The sequence below is a fragment of the Coffea eugenioides genome, chromosome 1 (genome assembly GCF_003713205.1).
Source record: "Coffea eugenioides isolate CCC68of chromosome 1, Ceug_1.0, whole genome shotgun sequence".
NCBI classification, from domain to species: Eukaryota; Viridiplantae; Streptophyta; class Magnoliopsida; order Gentianales; family Rubiaceae; genus Coffea; species Coffea eugenioides.
Window position 1 is genome coordinate 41,946,168 of NC_040035.1, and position 13,269 is coordinate 41,959,436.

General features: G+C 34.9%; 2 protein-coding genes across 3 annotated transcripts; both read right to left on the reverse strand.

The window, feature by feature from the left end:
• Positions 1-1,107: 1,107 nt before the first annotated feature.
• LOC113760142 lies at positions 1,108-2,157 on the reverse strand. The gene is made up of 2 exons (XM_027302715.1): positions 1,625-2,157; positions 1,108-1,206 (listed from the first exon to the last, which is right to left on the reverse strand). Exons 1-2 carry the CDS (start codon positions 2,079-2,081, stop codon positions 1,121-1,123), a joined length of 543 nt encoding a protein of 180 aa, XP_027158516.1. The 5' UTR covers positions 2,082-2,157; the 3' UTR covers positions 1,108-1,120.
• Positions 2,158-4,151: 1,994 nt separating this feature from the next.
• On the reverse strand, positions 4,152-10,312 carry LOC113778229 (transmembrane 9 superfamily member 5). 2 transcript variants are annotated; one of them, XM_027323556.1, is made up of 7 exons: positions 10,134-10,312; positions 8,601-8,641; positions 7,865-8,453; positions 7,590-7,721; positions 6,119-6,275; positions 5,553-6,037; positions 4,152-4,741 (listed from the first exon to the last, which is right to left on the reverse strand). In XM_027323556.1, the coding sequence occupies exons 1-7, from the start codon at positions 10,274-10,276 to the stop codon at positions 4,525-4,527; spliced, it is 1,764 nt and encodes a 587-aa protein (XP_027179357.1). In that variant the 5' UTR covers positions 10,277-10,312; the 3' UTR covers positions 4,152-4,524. The 2 variants fall into 2 exon arrangements, with proteins under 2 accessions (XP_027179357.1, XP_027179365.1); XM_027323564.1 differs by having other exon boundaries at positions 8,534-8,641; positions 10,134-10,220.
• Between the last annotated feature and the right edge of the window lie 2,957 nt (positions 10,313-13,269).

Here is a 13,269-nt window from a genome sequence, read left to right on the forward strand (position 1 = left end):
GTTACAAATGATCATGTCCGTCACTTTGACACTTTAATCTAGACCATAAGGGAGTTATGTATAGCTTTTGAAACTATAGGGGGGGTTATGTAACAAAATACTAAACCATAGGGGGGTAAATTGGAGTTTGCCCTTTTTTTTTGTGGTGCTTAAATGCATCATAACATTCTTTGTTTGACAAATTTAAGGAGTCCTCAAATAATTTGTTTTTTCTCTCCCTCGTGCAAATTCGGAAACAAATACGGAATAGTAAAACCTTAAATTCATCCAAAATACCAAAAAAGACTGGATTTGATTCATCTAGATAAAGTTGTAAAAGAAAATTTTGTAATGAACATAAGAGAATCTTATAAATATAAAAAATACGTAAATTATACATTTAATGTATGCCAAATATCAGAAAGGCAAAAGGCTAGATTTGATTTTACAGGTATTTCCATTTCTTACTTTTAGACACTTTTACAAATATTTTAAATCTCGAACGATACAAATAAAAATTAAGTGAGTTTTGTATACGTCTGTAACTTCACAAAATTTCTCATGCTAGTTGATATTGCCATAATATTGCCTATTGAGTTATTTCTTTTTAGCTTTTTCAAGTAGGAAAAGCTAAAGCAAACGGTTAACAAATAATTCAAAGCAACAAGTGAAACTGTGTAACAAAAAAATTTTGAAAACTGGACTATGAACGGATTTCTTTGAGAAGCTACTAATTCAGAATCACCAAGAAAGGATGCCAACATAAGTGTGATCTTAGAACGTAGAAGATTGATCAACAAAATGGATGAAACTCCATTCTGAAATCTAAAGATCTCCACTTCGACTTCCTAATTAAGATAAAGGGAGACCAATCTAAAGTTATATAAAGAAATTAAAGTGATTGACTTTTTGTTCAAAGAAAAAAACTAGGGACACTGCACTTTTTGGATTTTCTTCCAATAGAGTGAAGAATCAGCTATTTCTCTCTCTCTCTCTCTTTAAATTTGTGCTAAATATTTGGTAATTTTCAAGATAAATACCATTCCTGCATCAGTCCCTTGGAAGTCGAATTAGAAGAAACACCATCTTTCAAATTGAGAACAAAGAAAAGGGCAAAAGAAAAGAAAAGAAAAGAAATACTTCAGTATTTTGTGTATGCATCGATAGATGGTTTAAGATCACCAGATCGACCACTTCCCTGCCTTACAGATGAATTGTTCCCCCTGGCTGCAAGCAAACCAAGAAAAGAAAATAAAGCACAGCTACTATATCTTTAAACTGAGTTAGATGGAGATGCACATATAATTGTTTGAGAAGAAGAAAGAAAGCTCTCCTCAACATAAGCAGACGATCATCTCTAGATTCGGTCATATTGCTCCAAGAGATAGGTAATAATACATGTGATATGCAACTAATACATCCTAATTCATCATAATTAATCAAAAGGTACCATCAGCAAGATTAATTAACACCGACACCTTGAATTTGTACAGATAGATTTAACATTGATAAGGAACCTATATATAATAAGCTAGCATCGAGTATCACTAGAAAACATGGAGAATTTGCCATCTCCCGTGAGATCTACAAACTACTACCGCCATTAGAGCTTAGTCATGAATAGGTAGGAATGATCAGTACATACTTTCCATTTTCATCAAGTGTCTCGTGCTGTCTCGTTTTCTCTCAGCAATCAGTGCTTCACGAGCTGAAACAGCTCCTTTGGGAGCAAGCAACGAATCAAACAAAGAACAATCCATCCAATCATTCAGAAAAGCCTCCTGACCCCAGATTTCGGGTATGCAAACTCTTCCAGCCACTTCATTCCAATGCCGAAACAGTTTTTCTCGGCCAGATTCCTCTTGCTGAATTGGACTCTTTGGCATCAGTTGCAAAGCATCCTGCTGCACTGATGATAATGATGTGCCATTCGGCTTTGCATCTTGACATCTGACTCTATGCGACGCTATCACTGGTTGATAGTTGTCGAAATCTAAAGAACCCTCATGGGCTTTACTTGTTTTGCTTGTTTTAGAGAGATGATCAGCGGCCATATTGGTTGTTTTAGTATCTGCAGCAATAGATGAAGAACAGTTGGCCATAGATATTGGTTACTAAGATATAACTGACGGTCTCAATGATAGTATCTGGATCAATGCTTGCATTGCATGCTAGAAGGTCTCTAGTCAAGGATTTATACAAAGAGAGTATAGAGGAATGCGTGGGGAATTTGCATTACACGTAGGTAGGGTTTGCTTTTATGGCTTTTGAAGTCAGAACGTGTCTTTCCTAGTTTTTTGTTGGTTCAAATGTGTGGTGGAATGGAACCATGTTAGGCAAAGTACTACATCTAGCGTAAAACGCAACGGGGGTAGGCCTTCATCCAAGTTTTGAACGGTTACAACAATTTTTTTATATTACAAAAAGTGTTATAATATTTTTTTTAAAAAAAAAATATTCCAAATAATCTCGTATCGAAACACACTCGTAACATAATTTTAGATATGGCATATCTTCTTTTTTTTTTTGCTATAAAAAATAGGAAGGTTATAGAGACTGATTTTGATACAAACCACTTGTATCCATTATTTTTTTTTTCCAAATCCATCGTTATCCTTACATTTAGTAATTTGCATCTTTAATTTTTAAACAAAACTTTCACATTTATTTAAATTATTAATCGATACAAGTAAAGATCAATGATTGAAGGAGCTTTATATGTATATAATATCTGTTAGCTTTTAACGTCTGTGCTACTACTGAAATCCTTTTTTGTTTTTAATCAATTAGGCATCGTATTAATACCATTTAAAAACAGTCACTCAGAAATTCTTCATGTGGAGTTTCAGAATCTGTAACCAATAGCATAATGTAGAACTCCTTGAGATGATGAAATATGAACTGTGAATGGGATAAAGAAAATAGTAGTTGGCATTTTCAAATTGATTAAGTATCTTATTTTTGTTGGATTTTAAATAAACAAATGATGTGCTGAAATTTATGTATTTTGGTTCTGTGTTGACTATAATGTACTGAATCTTATATGTTTTTGGGTATTGCTGCTTAACAATACACTTGTCTCCAATTTTGTTGGACTTGAGTAGCAGTGCAAATTGACATGAATACTGAAACATCATGACACAATTCGATCAGCACTGTTGTAAGTTTGTAACAAGGAAAAAATAAAATAAAAATCTGTAGTACTGAAATAGAAAGTGAACAGGAGGAGTTAACCTTGAAGAGGCAAAGATGTGGACGTACGTTTATGCAAGAAAAAGAATGAGAGATATTTGTTTCAGGGTGATGGGATCACCAACTCTTGTCCTTAAATTCCTAAAGCATCGTTGGTCCATCTCCTGCAGACCAAATTCAAGGGTGGCCACACCTGTATGGACCACCTTGAACTAAATTATAAGCTATAGAATAGAGGGCTTTGCACAAGCTTTTTTTTGTTTAATACAAATTTAAGTAAATAATACCAAGACATTAATTTCAAAAAAAAAAAAAATAATCTTCATTTTTTTCATCTTTCTCACCATATTGCAATTGAAGTTGTTCAATGGGTAAAGATGTATAACAGCTTATTAACATATTATAAGATATGCATAACTATTTGTAATAATTAGTAATATAGACTAGACGTAATTATTATGTATGGGATCCACGTGAATAATGATGGAATATTACACTAGTGTTGTAAAGTTGTATAAGTAACTAAGCGTATTTTACAATTTATAAAAATGACGTCCACGTGAACAGTGACGAAATATCACACCGTTATTAAAAAGTTATACGAGTAAACGATCACATCTTACAATTTGTTGAAATGACCTTACACTGTTCGGGAACGCTTGTCATAACAAGCATTCTTGCCCCTTGCTCATGGTTCACTTGCCACATCGATCTCATATGATGTAACAATTATTGTATTCTTCTATTTTCTTTGTTGGCCAAGAATAAAGTTACATTTAAGTCCATTGAGTATTATGTGTCCTCGCATCAGCTTCTGAAACAGTCTGAATCCTGTTCCCTGAGACCCTCCCGAAATATCTCTTCTTGAACCTTAAAGATATAGTGGTTATTATGGGCGCTGCCAAGAAATCTTGCAACGTGGGAAAGTAATGCCCAGTCGATGCTTCACAGGCAACTGAAGTTATGGTATTAAATCAGAATAACAGGACAATGTTTGGCAGTGGCCTCTGCTCCTGGGTGTCAATAAGTTTAACCAACAACATTTGTAAGCTACAAGCATAGGCTCTTTGCTCTGCATTTCCCCTCCTTTTCCTGGGGTAAAGAACAAAAGCAGGCAGGGGAATCCAAGTTTAACATCATTTCTAGCGGATCCTGCTATACTAAAAAGACAGTTTAAATTGAAATTAGTCTTTCCAACTTGATTTCAGGTTCCGACCAATTGTCCTCCTGCTGAGCAACCCCTCATCGGAGGAGACTACCACTGGCGCAACAATGATTGCCTTTGTGCTGTGTATGCTTTTGAAGGAGAAAGATAGCAAAATAGGTAGCCGAAAGCCAGACATAACAGCAAGCTCATTCACTCTTGACAGCATGGTAGATGCGGCGGACAAATGTCAAGGAAGTATAAAAGCTGACTGTGCCGAGCATGAGGAAAAATGCATAGCACATAGAAGCACTATAGCCAAAATAGAACACTGTTTGCATGAAACCACTCATACTTGATTTGGAATAAAAGTAGAAACTGTACAGAAACATGAATATCCCCACGCTGCCCCCACGTAAGAAAGACCTGAATCAAACAAGGACAGCTTTACCATAAGAAGACGAAAGGTCACATGTATGGCTACAAGTACAAGCAGAGATGATGAAAATGAGAAGGGGAAAAATGTCAAACCAGAAGAAAATCATACCAGAGAGATCAAAATGAAATTTAAGCTCTAACAGCTGAGTATGACAATAATAAATGCAATGGCTGAAGCTAAATTAGAACAGCAAATTATAGTTAGAATGATAGCCTTATTCACTCAGTTTCTACACAGTGCAGAAGGAACATAAACATCTGAACATTCTTGCCTGTGCTTGGGAGTAAGGGTTCATGCGAAGAAAAAATATGAATGTGAGCAGGCAGTCTTCCAATGCAGATAATGCAGACCCCAAAAGTATGGTGGAAAACTTTGTTTTTAGAATAAAGTTTTTGACATGTTAACTTCAGCCAGTTTATTTAGTACTAAAACTGGACAATGAATGCTAGTACCGTGTTAATGAACGAACAACAAAAGGCCATGCATAGGGGCAAAATCCAATATGCGAGTTCCTCTCCAATGTCTAAAACTTTATGAGGAGACACAGAAGCGTTTCTCCAATCAAGGTTTGCTGGGATAACATTTGCTTTTTGCCGCATCATAAGTATGTGGTTCAACTTGTTAAAATTATGGGTACAGCTGATTATTATCATAAAATTCATATTAAGCCCACAAGAATCACAAATCTGGTAAACAACTATAAAATGGGCAAGAGTGTCAAAAAGAAGCCAACATGCAACAGAAAGTAAACAAATGCTCACAAAAATAATGCGCACAAGTAATTGTATTTAAACATACCGCCACCACCAGTCAGGATCTTCCACAGTCAGTTGAAAGTATGTCAACAAGATACTTAAGACAGCAGTGACTAGAACAAGAATCATGAATGTGATAAACAAGATGCCCGGAAGAGTAAAGATTTTGTATCCCCAGATGCTTGCATACAATTGATGTAACTCCATAACTATGGCACTGAAAGGTAAAAGACCCGCAATAAACATTTGACCAGGGATTCTGCAGTACCAAGTTGATGGAGGGACTTCTCTGGAGAATTTCCTATTGGTATGAGATTCTTGAAATTCAGGCCTAAAATTGCAGCCACGCAACCCACCAAGTGCAAGTAAGGGAATCCCGATAACCATATGCGCAATAACTAGAACAAAAATAGTGCCAAATGGAAGGGCTGCAGTGGTTCCAAAATATGCAGCCACCAGATTAAGGGTAAAGGCTATGAATATGAATGGACCAAGGAAAAGCGTTCCAGCAAGAAAAACACTCCTTTCCTGAAAAGTTGACATTTCCATCAAGAGTAACAAAACAACAATTAAATTCATGAAGCAGAGCAAATAGTAGGGGCCTCTTACCCATCCAGTTTTAGCGAATTGACTATAGAAAGAAGCAGAGGTATAGCCAGCAACTGCAGATGTAAGAGTATAAACTGTGATAATAGAAGTAGAAAGAGCTCCACGACTCTGGGGATAGAGGATTCCAGTGAATGCCAAAGCAAATAATACTAAAACCCTGTAAATATCAAAAAGATAAATACATATGTTGGTTATAGCGTAGCATTTTTAAGCTCAACATCCAACAAACCAAGTACACATAGATATGCACTGTATTATAATAGTTCAACAAGAAAGTATCCATTAATGATAAGAAAGAACAAAGAACCAATTCAAGTACAGAACTTAATCATGTGAATGTGAACATCCTAGTAATAATAAGTAATGACTGTTTAACAAACAAGCATTTGGTAAAACACCAAGGTTATCAAGTTTGTTTAACTCCCACTCCCTCCCTCCCTCTCGGAAAAGATATCCTGCATTGAATGCATAGCAGCCTCAACATTCTTATTTTACCAATATGTGGTCTGTTGAATTATCCATGGGAAAAAACAACTTCAAACCAACTGCAGTAAGAGGGCCAAAAGGCATAGAGGTACGTATGGAGGGAGAAAGAGAAAGAGAGAAATCTGAGTTGTGAGTAGTATTGCAGCCATGTCAAGATAACTCAATCATGAGTAACAGTACAGAGAATATTACTAGCTGTCCTGGAAACTCCATTGTAGCACAAGAATTCTGGACACTCGTAAGGATAGCTGGAGCTATTATATTCATGCAATAGCAAGTAAACAAAATAGTCAAGGATCTATGATGGATTCATAATTTTGAAAATGGGAATGCATAAAGCCAGCAGTGATCTATACTTCAGCTCATCTTAGGAACTCAAAAATTGATAAAAGGGACCAGGAGACCTCCATGATGTTGGTTGCAAAGTTTGAGCATCGGAGAATAGAGTCTAATGCAATAATTTCTTATGGGACATTCAGTAGGTATATCCACGGTGCAGTCAATTCAGTCATCTAGTGAACTTGATCCAATTTATCAGACTAGTTGGCAGCTCATATTGGGATAAGTTTATTCTTCAAACACTGCCTAATAAGATTATCCAAAGTTTTGCATAATAATGCTTTTATCTAACATTTTGATGAAATATTGCTGTCTGATTGTCATTCTGTGCCTTTGTTCCCCCCGGGGGGAGGGGGGAGGCTTACATGCTGACTTTATATTATGAAGCCACAAAGGGGAATATCCAGTACTGGTCTCCCATAAGCGTGCCTATCAACTTCTAATTACACCTTCCCCAGAAAGTAATTTTTTCAAATTGAATCACGTAGTCTAAATGGACAAACAGGATTCACCTGGCAACAAAAGCCAAAGGTGAGACAGGATTATTTGCTGAAAGAAATAAAATCCACTGTGAAGCATGTGATGCAGCCATAAAATATCAGCAGCCAAACTGGTAATTTATCGATGAGTCATAGATCCAACTTACAGAGTTAATAACTGAGCACCAGTGCCCAAAGCAGCACAAAACAATGGCATGCTCAGAGGACATCTGAAGACGTCATTTTGAATACATTTCCAACCAATCTCCTTATTTTCCTCTTCATCTCCACCTGTATTTCTGAAAATAAGATGACGAAGATGTGCAAATCACTATAAGATGTAAATAATTTTAAATCACATCCCATTACTGGTACTGATTCACGTTAGTCCTATGAACAGAAAAATATCCAAAGCAGCAGCAAGAATCATCATATAACATACCTTCTCAAATCATTCCTGAGGTTCTGCATGAAAAGGAAAGCAAGCAATCCAAAGAGGAGCACAATAATGACAACCGAATTAACACATGAGAACCAATGGATTTTTTGGTGAACTGGGAGTAGTGAGGCCCTCAAGTACCTATTCATTCTGCTTTTGAACGGAGTGGAGGTTTCATTCCAGAACACCGAGTAAGTGAATGTTATGTCTAGGTCAACATCATCAGTTATATCCACTGCACTATTTGGGTCAGAAAAAGCATGAATCTCTATAATTTGGTTGTTATTATGAAGAGCATTAAACTGAATATGCTTAAAGAGGAAGTAGGTGGGGGCCTTTCCATCCATAGACCAGCTATTGTCTTCAACTTTGCCAATGAATCCCCATAAGGGAAGATCATCATAATACATTTGAAAATAATAGTCCATTGCAATAGCATTCCTAAATTTTGCAATGTCATTCTGATTAATCTTCTTTTGGCACAGAGCGGCATCAGTATTGTCCAACTTAAATTTCAGCATATACAAAGAATTGGTCAAACGGTCACCATTCAGAACTTCACCAAGAGATTCCTTCTTTGGTAGCACCTTATCTGCGCATATAGAGTGAAAATTATACTTCTTACGGATGATTATCGGTCCCACAAGGTATACAAGCAAGTCATACGAGTACCAAATGGATTGTGAGTTCTCCCATTCTTATTAGATGCCACAGTTTCTGTAGAAGCCAAAGTGCTAACCTGGGAGGCAGAATGGTATTTCATAGTATTGGTAGGTTTCACTGCAAGAGGATAGCAATCAAAACAATATCAAGATTACATTTACAGAAAAAGGATGCCTTAGAAGAATTTGTGTGTATAGACATAAACATCCATGTATAAGATGTTTCGAATAACATGTTGTAGCAGTTTTATTTCCATCAGCTGAAAAGGATAAAACCATATCATGATAAAGTCCTTGGCATTTCACACACGAGACCCCTTAATCTTCCACAGGTGCTGTGACACATGTTAAACTTAATGCTGAAGACTGCTACACAATTGCAACAGGAAAAAGAACCATCTGGACATTGAAGAAAAAACTCATCATGGTGTATTTGTTAATAAACTTTTAGGCACACTTAACGCTGTGAACTAATTCCCTGAAAAACTGATCTACTAAGGATGTCTTGACAAATTAACAGATGCCATAATTTTTGTTTTAGATGGAAGAGCTGAAATTGAGCTTATAGGGGAGAATGAAGAAGAAAAGGCAAGTGAAGGTGCAACAGATAGCTAAGAAGTTGAAGACTTATCTGCCATTGCACTGGCACACGCGTGATGAAAGAAAACAGAGTTAGGTAGAACCGAGTTCTAACTCGGTTTGATGAACAGTCTAAACATACTGATCCAATAAGTGAGTTTGTCTCAAAAACTTAGACAACTATCACACTACTATGATTAACTAATTAGCATCAGCTCAATAAACAGCTCAAGATAAACTCATAACCAGAAGTCCACAACTGTTTGTGGTCGTTTGAAATACTAGAAACGTTGAAAAGAAATATGAAGTCTGTAGAATCTAGATAGGTTTAATTGGAGGGCTTCAATGCATCTTTAACTCTTCATTACAATTAACATCTATTCAATGTTGATAATGATCAAGACCAGAATTATATGCCAATTCAAAGAGAGCAACTCATTCAAGCAGCGAATGTCAATCTCTAATAACATTCAGATTGGTAACTCTGATTTATAAAAAACCAAACTTTCAGTATATAGAAATATAGTTGGACTCAATTCTTCTACTTAGCTTAACAAAGTCCTGCAACTTTACTACAGATGATCAGAAAAATCTATACTTTCAATAATATAGCCCATCAATTTGCTTTTACTGAATTCGAAAACTTTGCAAACTCTCCAAGACACCAACTCCTATTCAGAAAGTCAAATGGCAATCCAGCTTTCTTGATCGGCATTTCCAAGAATAGTCTTAATTGGTCCTTCTCTTTTCCCAAACCCACGAATTGGACTGTTAAATTCTAAATCATACCATACTAGCACATACTTAAACCTTAAAAAATACAGAAATTATTGAAATTCCTAAAATTAAATTCTTAAAACTGAAAAGAGTCAACTTTTAGCTGCAACAACAAATCCCTCCTTGTATTTTCTTGAAAAGCCCCATCCCAGAAAATAAAATGGCCCATAACGACAGAAACTTTATTGAGCAACTGAAGAGAAAACTATAAACAAAAAATGGCAGAAAGAGTGATGAATGGAAAATGTGATTACCTGGGATTGTTCAAGGGGCCAACTTTATTGACAAAGAAGGGCACCTCATCTCCCACATTGTACATGTGATCACTTGAGGAAGCTCTGGAAGAGAACAGGGATTGAAGAATTATTAGAGACAAAAGCAGTTTAGAAAATTCCATTTTGGTTAAATTTGTTACTCTGAAACAGAGTTTTAGGAGAAAGAGACTGAGCTGAAATGAATGAATCGTAGGGGCTATGTGAAAGTCAAAAGAAGGTACTTCGGAAAGAATCAAATAACGCCAGTTTATATCCTTGAAATTCACAAAAAACGCTTGCTACTTTAAAAGCACAACGGATCTTCTGTTCCACATCATGTGCCACTCTTTGTCCTGCTTTTTATTATATTATTATTTTTCCTACATAATCATCATATTTTAGTTCTTTTTTTTATTTCCTTAAGATCCAATAACTATTAACTGAGTAATACACAAAATTTAACAAACTCAAAAAATCAAAATGCATAAAAAAAGAGATTTTTTATGAATTTTCTGCTGTATTTTTTAATTTTCTATTATATATTGCTTTTTTGAAGCTACTGTATTTATTTTTTACACAATTAATAGTTATTGGATCTTAAGGAAACAAAAAAGAACTAAAACATGATGTTTATGTAGGAGAAATAGCAATATAATAAAAAGTGAAATAGAGAGTGACACAGGGTGTGGGACAGAAGATCCGTTGCGCTTTAAAAGGCCATTTTTTGTATGAAAATTAGGCCTGTCAATCGGGCCTAATGAGTCGGGCTTTGATGAGTTCAAACTCAACTCATTTAATTTGAATCATTTTCGGGTTTCGGGTTATGAGTTTCGGGTTCGTAAATGTGAAACTCATACTCAACTCACATAATATTCGGACTATGAGCCTTAATCGGGTTTAGCCCAAACTCACTTATTACTCCTTAATTTTCTTAATATAATTTCTATAACTATTAAGTTGTAAAACTAATTTAACATTTACAAGACTATAATATTAAAACTAAACATGAACAAATAATAGTTCTTAAAACGTATATAAACCAAAAATTTTTCAACAATATTTATATTTAATCCATTCAAAATGCATGAAAAATAGTAATAAAACATGCAATCATAAGCCAATACATCTTTAAAAGTTGAAACTTTTTTTATAATCTTGTGATTTAAATCCAAATATGCTTGATGATTTTTGTGTTTGTAGACCAAAAAAAAATCAACCAATATTATGCCAATACAAAAATTTACTCAACCAATAAGAAAAATTAGAGATTTAGTTATGCATTACCAATATTGGCTCTCAAAAAAGCTCATGAAAGAGTTTTTAGATGTATTTTTGTGTTTTGTAATTTATGTATATATTTAGTATTTAGTAATAATATATTTGGATATATAATTGTACATAATATCAAGATATAATTATATATATAGGTAATTAAAGGGCCGGACCTATATCGGGTTTGAGCCTAATAAAGCCCAAGCTCGGCTCACATTTAATTCGGGCCTAATTTTTAGGCTCAGGCTCAGACCGGCTCACTAAATGATCGGACTCATCGGGCTTTCTGTCGGGCCGAGCGAGCCGAGTTCGGGCTGACCCAGCCCCATTCACAGTCCTAATGAAAATGCCTCGCACTTGGTCCGAATTTCAGCTGAAATCATAATATTTTGGAATATACTTTTGGGAAGACGAATGAAATTATCAATAGTAATTTTTTATTATGACTAAAAATGATACTAGCGTCTAGTGAAATAATCCAAGCCCATAAGTCAATTAATTTAATCAATAGAGACAAATTGATGATGCAAAAACAAGGCAAATGATATTGTCACAACTAAAATTTTAATACCACAGTTCAAATAAAATTCAAGTTAATTTTTTACTATATTTGATGGACCAGTAACTTTAAGCATTTTATCAAAGAGAATGCTGTGGCATTAGATTTCGTGCTTTGGGAATAATACCAGCACAAACTACAAAGTGAGGGTACAAAAGAGAAAGCAGCGATGAGGGGCTAAGTATTATTGAAGTTTTTGTAATGTTACTCCATTGTTTAGATTAGGGTTACAAGTGAATTGAGTCAAGTTGAGCTCTCAAAGTTTGAAGTTAATCTCGAGTTTAAGTTCGAACCTATTCGAATTTAAAAAATAAAAAATAAATATTTATTTTTTAAAAAAATAAATAAAATAATAATTTTTTCTTAATAAATAATAAAATATTAGAAATATATATTTAATTTCAATATATAATCGAACGGCTCGTAAACTAATAAGCTGAGTTCTTTGTGTTTGAACTTGGGTTGAATTTTGACCAGACCAACTCACGAGCGCTCGCGAGAGGTTTGATTCATTTGCAACTCTAGTTTTGATAAATGAAGAGTGTATGATATGAAAATACGCCTTATTGCTTATCAAACGCTAATAAATTGTTCAGTTTTTAGAAATGAAACTAAAATAACAAGGTTTTAATACTCTCAAGATAGTTATACGCTTTACTTTTTCATTTTCTAATCTATGTTTTATTAGAGATGAGATGTTTAACTACAATATGAATTGTCTCTTCTCCCCTTATACCTTAAAACTTCTAAAACAGAAAAAATTGAAATAATATCATCATCCCCGGCCTTTAGGAGTCAATTAACCTTCCTTGCTAAGTTCATGACTAGGTTGGTACAATTGACCTCTCTATTTGCCACAAAGGTCTGGAAGAAATAAACGATAGAAATTTGAAATAAATGATCCAAATTTCTTCGGGACTCTTATGACAACCCAGATCCATTCAACATGATTCTCCAATTATATGAATTTTTCATCTATTAGAATTGCCAAAAAAAGGTTGGAGGTTGATTTTGAAGTACCAGCTATCTTCAAAGGTTGTTCGAAAGTGATTGTACCCATTTCACATGGTTGCAAAATGCACCCGTTTTACGTAGCTGTACGCTTTCTTGTCCCACTTAGTTTTGCGTAGCCTTCACTTCCTAATGTATATTATTGCTTTGCATGAACACGAATACTGGACAAGTAACGATAAGCAGACAAAACAAAGACAAAATTCTCATGTAAAAAGAACATTGTATCATCCTGCTGTTTTTTAAAAAGAACCGATTGGTTGAGTTCTCTATTTTTCTTTTTCCTTGGTAATG